The sequence below is a fragment of the Gastrolobium bilobum genome, unplaced genomic scaffold (assembly GCF_033153095.1).
Source record: "Gastrolobium bilobum isolate Gb01-03AN ecotype WA unplaced genomic scaffold, APGP_CSIRO_Gbil_v1 utg20882, whole genome shotgun sequence".
NCBI lineage: Eukaryota > Viridiplantae > Streptophyta > Magnoliopsida > Fabales > Fabaceae > Gastrolobium > Gastrolobium bilobum.
Genome location: NW_026896360.1, coordinates 214,570 through 220,421, shown reverse-complemented (window position 1 = coordinate 220,421; position 5,852 = coordinate 214,570). Strand labels below are relative to the sequence as shown.

At 36.7% G+C, this 5,852-nt stretch overlaps 1 protein-coding gene and 1 non-coding gene across 2 annotated transcripts; one reads left to right on the top strand and one right to left on the bottom strand.

The window, feature by feature from the left end:
• Positions 1-3,820: 3,820 nt before the first annotated feature.
• LOC133299356 (uncharacterized) lies at positions 3,821-5,182 on the bottom strand. Its single transcript, XM_061498814.1, has 3 exons — positions 4,876-5,182; positions 4,370-4,677; positions 3,821-4,318 (listed from the first exon to the last, which is right to left on the bottom strand). Exons 1-3 carry the CDS (start codon positions 5,180-5,182, stop codon positions 3,821-3,823), a joined length of 1,113 nt encoding a protein of 370 aa, XP_061354798.1.
• Positions 5,183-5,219: 37 nt separating this feature from the next.
• On the top strand, positions 5,220-5,326 carry LOC133299360 (small nucleolar RNA R71). Its single transcript, XR_009749913.1, has one exon. It is a non-coding gene; the product is annotated as a small nucleolar RNA R71 (small nucleolar RNA).
• Positions 5,327-5,852: the final 526 nt, after the last annotated feature.

The following is a 5,852-nucleotide window of genomic DNA, read 5'->3' as shown; positions in this document are numbered from 1 at the left end:
AATTGTCCTTAGTATCAATCTAATCAATTCTTTCGCATGTTATTAGAGTTAAGCCTATATAAAGCATTAAAAACAGATAACTTCATTCATGATATAAAGGAAAATTAACACAGCGAATTGTTCAAAACATAATAAATCGACTAAAATCCATCTAACCCTAACTACTTAAAGAACTAGCCGGACATAGCAAAATCAAGAACAAAAGAAAATAGAAAAGCTCCGCCAAACTCCATAGGTGATTGGTGGATCTTCAATATCTCCAGTGAACACTTGACGTTGATCCGTCTCCGCCGCTCACGAACATGAATCTGATGTTCCTCCGCGTTCCTTCAGCCTCCAAGCACCCAAGAGTTGTTTAGCAATGTAAAAGTTATGTATTTCTGGTCCCCAATGGTGTTTAAATAGGTCAAGAGTTCGTATTGCAGTAGAAAACTTGAATGGGCCTAAGTTGGACTTGTCTGGGCGCTTAAGCTTGTGAATGGGGGCTTAAGCTCCCACTTCTAACAACTTGATAAGATCTTCAATCTTATTGTTTTCACCTTGATTCATCTTCTTTTCTGATTTGATCTCTCTTTATCTAAATCTTCATATTTGAATCATTTGTTATCAAATCCCTTTAAAAATAACAAATATATTAATTAGTTCCAACAATCAGATAATGTTCATGATTATCATTTTAAAACCCTAATTTTTGACTTGTTCAACTAGATAATTCATATTATTTTAGTCCATTAAACAAGATAAACTAAAGGTTTATCAAACAATTCCCAGATTTGAACATTGCTGTCCTCAGCAATTAATTAGAATAAAACTATGGGAAAGTTTGGAGACGGCTAGTCATGCTTGATGAATAACAGGCAGAAAACTGATCAATAATGAGATATCAAAGTATTCAGACTTATTAAAAATCAATGACACATCAATTTCAAGCAAACAGTCATAATTCACCAGTCATAAAATCATAACATGCGTTCTCAAAAGAAAGAGTAGTACAATTTAATTTCCACAACACCCTCTCACTGGATTTTTATTTATTCACTCACATTCAGTGTTTAAGGGTATGTGTTTCACTCTTACTTCACTAAATTAACACTACCATAAGCTTGTTTATATTCTCACTCTCCACAGTCTTACTAGTATACAAAGTCAATCAAGAGGTCTTTGTTAAGGTTGTAACGTGGCTTAGGTAAAAGGAAAGGAATCATCTGGGTAAGTGGCTTAAGATAACTGATCAAAATTCAACTTCAAAGAGGAACTAGTTTAACTGTTCAACATATAGTAAACAGATTTCTCTTATTTTCCTCCTCTTTTCTTCTTCCACTTATTCATATAATATAAGTCTTTTATTTCTTTTCCTTCTTCCTTTTGTTTTTCTTTTTCTGTTTTTGTACAGATAAACAGTTCAACCTTTTTCTTTTCATTTCCTTTTTCCACCACTTTGTGGCAATTTCCCTCTTTTCACCTTTTTCTCCCATACACTTAGAGTTTGATTTTCTCTTTTTGTTTCAATCCTATCCAGTTCCTCATTTAATTTTGAAAATTAATCAGTTCAGGTGAGGATGTGTATGGAATGGCTATTCATAATGTACTGTCAATGAACAAACAGGCCTCGGCTCAAAAGGGCTTAATCTAAGAATAAACCTTCAGGGTGGCTATTTGGCTATCTAGCTTTTAAAAAGAACTGCCTCTATCATTTCAACAATTGTATACTACAGACCATTTCAAAGAGAAACAAAACAAGTTCTAGAGTGATTCAACAGTAAAGTTCACACCACAAAAAAAAATTCTGTTTAGGCTCAAAAGCTTACGGCTAAGGATGTGAGACTTATTTTTCCACTCTCTCTTTGATTACTCTAGTTATTCTTCTCTTATTCCAGTGAACTATGAAGCATGCTTGACTGACGCTCATTTATGTACGAAAATAAAATTTATTTACATCATTATACTCTTGATATCAACTATCAACCAATTTCATGTAATTATTCATTATGCATCCATATCAAGCACAATGGAAAATCTCTTAAGATCCACTAATTATTTATTGACTAAGATGGAAGGGGTCTTAAAAATAATTTAAAAAAAAACTTAAATATTAAACTAACTAATATATATGAAGACCTTAAAATAAACTAATACTAAATCAAAATAATATATTTAAAATCATATAATATGAAAATAATATTGAGAAACTCCCCTGAAAAACTGCATTTGTAATTTGGATATTTCTGTGTACTCCGTGTAATCAAGAGTTTCTTCTTCCGACCATGTGAAGTTTATGGTCTGATGAATTGCATGGTACCCATCCCCAGATTTAAATCTTGTTGTCCTCAGCAATAAACTTAAATCTAAAAGAATCCTAAGCAAGAAATCAGAAAAATTTGATACTGTACTCTGCACACATGTCACAGATAAAGAAACTACGTCAGCATGTCATATCCAAAAAAAAATCATAGTCACGTCAAGATCAGTCTCAATATACATCTCATATCAACATGAACTAAAATCAACAAAAGAAAAAAAATCTAAACATTGAGACAATGGTCAATCCTCATCAATTTCAGTAGTGGGTGCAATATCATTTCTATCAGCATCCTGTGTAGTGTCTGCAACCATATCAGCATTAGTATTCGAGTATCCAACATGTTTGCAAAGTTAGTGCAATTTCCACATAACAATTCCCAGATTTATATTCAGATGCATCTGAAAATAATAATGAGTATATGGAACTGAAATACTTTAACAGTATGCATAATGTCAAAGATGAGCGCGCTTAAGCGCAGTGATTCGCGCTTAAGCGCGCTGAGGCAGTGAGAAATGGGATAAAATTTTATTTAACGCGCTTAAGCGCGCTAGGGCCGAGAGAAATTTCACTTTTTTGGGGGCTTAAGCCTCCTTTAAGGGCTTAAGCTCTCAATACTTAGAAAATTTTCTCCATATTTTCCTATTCCTTGCATTCATCTCTACTGTGTATTCTTCCACCTCAATAATTCTGCTCAATATCATACACAAAACATATAAATGAATAAGAGTTGCGTACCTGTGTATGCTTTAATCCCACTTACACCTGAAAGTCCATCTCAACAGAATTTGATCATTAACCTCAATGTTTTTATTTTTTTTATTTTTATGATATGACTAAAATAAACTATGCTAAGAATAATTAAAATAAGCTAAACTAAATTTAAAATACTATACTAAAATGTTGGAAAATAAAAAATATAGTTGGGTTGCCTCCCACAAGCGCTTGTTTTACGTCACGAGCCTGACGTACCTCTTTTATGTTCATGGTGGTTCAAAGCATGGGCTTGGTGATGACCAAGCTCTATCATTCAGAAATGGTGTCCTCCCATAGTACTCTTGTGCATATGAGTGAGATGAAGTAGGCTCAATAGCTTTGAATTTTGTGTTTACGTGTTTTCCCTTGCTCCTGAGCTTCTCCATTTTAACCTTTGGCTTACTTTCTTGAGAAGAATTCTCTTTGTGCTCTTCTTCTCCTTTCTTTTCACTAATATAGTAGACTTGATCTTCCGGTTGAATTATAGGTGAGGGAACTTCTTTATCAAAGAACTTGAAAATTGCTTGCTCCCCGTCTACCCGTAAGATCAACTCGCCTTTCGGTACATCAATCAGCGCTCCTGAGGTTGCCAAGAAAGGTCTTCCGAAGATCATAGGAATAGTAGAATTTTCCTCTATATCAAGGATGACAAAATCAACAGGAATGATGAATTTGTCAACCTTTACCAGTATGTCCTCAATAATGCCATAAGCTTGCTTTGTAGAGCGGTCAGCCAGTTGAACTATTGTCTTGGTTGGCCTTACTTCAGATCCCCAGTTTCTTCATCATAAATAGTGGCATCACGTTGATGCTGGCACCGAGATCACATAGAACATTTTTCACTTCCATATTGCCTATGTTGCATGGAATGCTAAATCTTCCTGGATCTTTAAGCTTTGGAGGCAACTTTTTCTGGATAATGGCACTGCATTCCTCTGTCAGCGTCACTGTCTCACATTCTTGTAGCTTACGCTTTCGTGATAGAAGATCTTTCATGAACTTTGCGTAATTGGGCATGTTCTCCAAGGCTTCAGTAAACGGGATATTGATTTGCAGCTTCTTGAAAATGTCAAGGAACTTGGAATACTGCTGCTTTTTGATTTCCTCTCTGAACCTCTGCGGATATGGAATCTTTGCATAAGGTGAGAGCTCCAATGGCTTTTCTTGCCTTTCTTGAGCTTTCTTTTTCTCCCATTTGAACTCTTTCTTTTCAGGAACAGTTTTCTCTGCAGCAAATTCTTTGGCAACTTCCTTTTCTTTTTCCTTTTCAGTTGCAAGTTCATCATCTTTCTTTTTCTCAACTGAAGGCTTTACCACAGGTTCAATGGCTTTCTCACTCATAGTAGTAATCACATTGCAGTGTTCCCTACTTGGATTTGGAATAATGTTACCTGGAAAAGTTCCTTGAACTCTTTCAGTGAACTGCTTTGATAGCTGTCCAATCTGAGTTTCAAGATTCCGGATAGAAGCTTCTTGATTCCGGAATGAGGCCTTTGTCTCTTGCATAAAGGCTGAAGTGTCTTCTCTGAAATTATTGGAACTTTGAATGTAGTCTGATGTGGTCTTGGATAGTTGTGCAAAGGCCTTTTCCCATTCTGATTGTTGAGGAGGTTGCTGTTGCACTGGCATAGGAGGATTCAGCTGATGGTTCGAACTGTAACTAAATCCCGGGTGTTGATTTTGATTTTTATTTCTCCACCCTTGATTTTGATTATTGCCGTATTGGTTCCTCCCTGGATTATATGGAGCTTTTTGATCATGCCAAATTCCATTAACATCTGCAGTTTCGGGTGCCTGGCAGTCTTCGGTAGCATGAGTACCTGCACAAATATCACAAATGATAGCAAGAGTATTAACAGAAGAAACTTGAAATTCAGAAAATTGTTTTGCGAGAGCATCTAGCTGTTGTTGCTGTTTCTTATTGGATTGTAAAATCTGCTCATTCTGAGCCAAGATGGCATCACAACCATCAAGCTTCATTATCCCCGCTCTTCTCTGTGGTACCGGAGCATTATCGTACTCTTGAGAGGCTAGAGATTCTAGCAATTCTAAAGCTTCCTCTGGAGTTTTTGTTTTTAAGGACCCTCCTGATGCAGCATTCACCAATGTCCTTGTGTTGGGCGTCATCCCTTGGAAGAAAGTTCTCGCTTGTTCCCATGCTTCACTGCCATGTTGGGGACACTTCCTGAGTAGTCCTTTGAATCTTTCCCATGCTTCATGTAGAGATTCACTTCCTTTTTGTTCAAAAGAAGTGATATCCGCCTTGAGCTTTGCCATTTTCGAAGATGAGAAAATTTTTTCTAAAAATTTGGTGGCCAAATCGTCCCAATGGGTGATGCTCCCTTGAGGTAGTGATTGCAACCAGACTCTTGCTTCTTCTTTAAGTGAACAAGGGAACAATCTGAGCAAAATAGTATCCCGAGACACCCCATTCATCTTCAAGGTATCACAGTATAGCAAGAAGTTTTCCAGATTGATGTAAGGGTCTTCCGTGCTTCCTCCGGCAAATTGGTCTTTCTGAATTAATTGTAAAAGTGTCGGCTTGAGTTCGAAGTTGTTAGCATCCACGTTTGGTCTAACAATACTCGCCGTCTGTGGAAATCGAGTAGGAGTCATGTAATCTCCCAACGTTCTCGGAGGTGGCGGAGGTGCATTGTTGTCTCCCATTGCTTCTTCTCTTGGTTCTGTTGAGCTTGAAGCTTCTTTCTCTTGCTGTCTTCTTTCTTTAGCAAGTTTTCTGTTTCTTTTTGTTGTTTTCTCTATCTCCGGGTCGAATTGCAAGGAATCGGTGTCAACG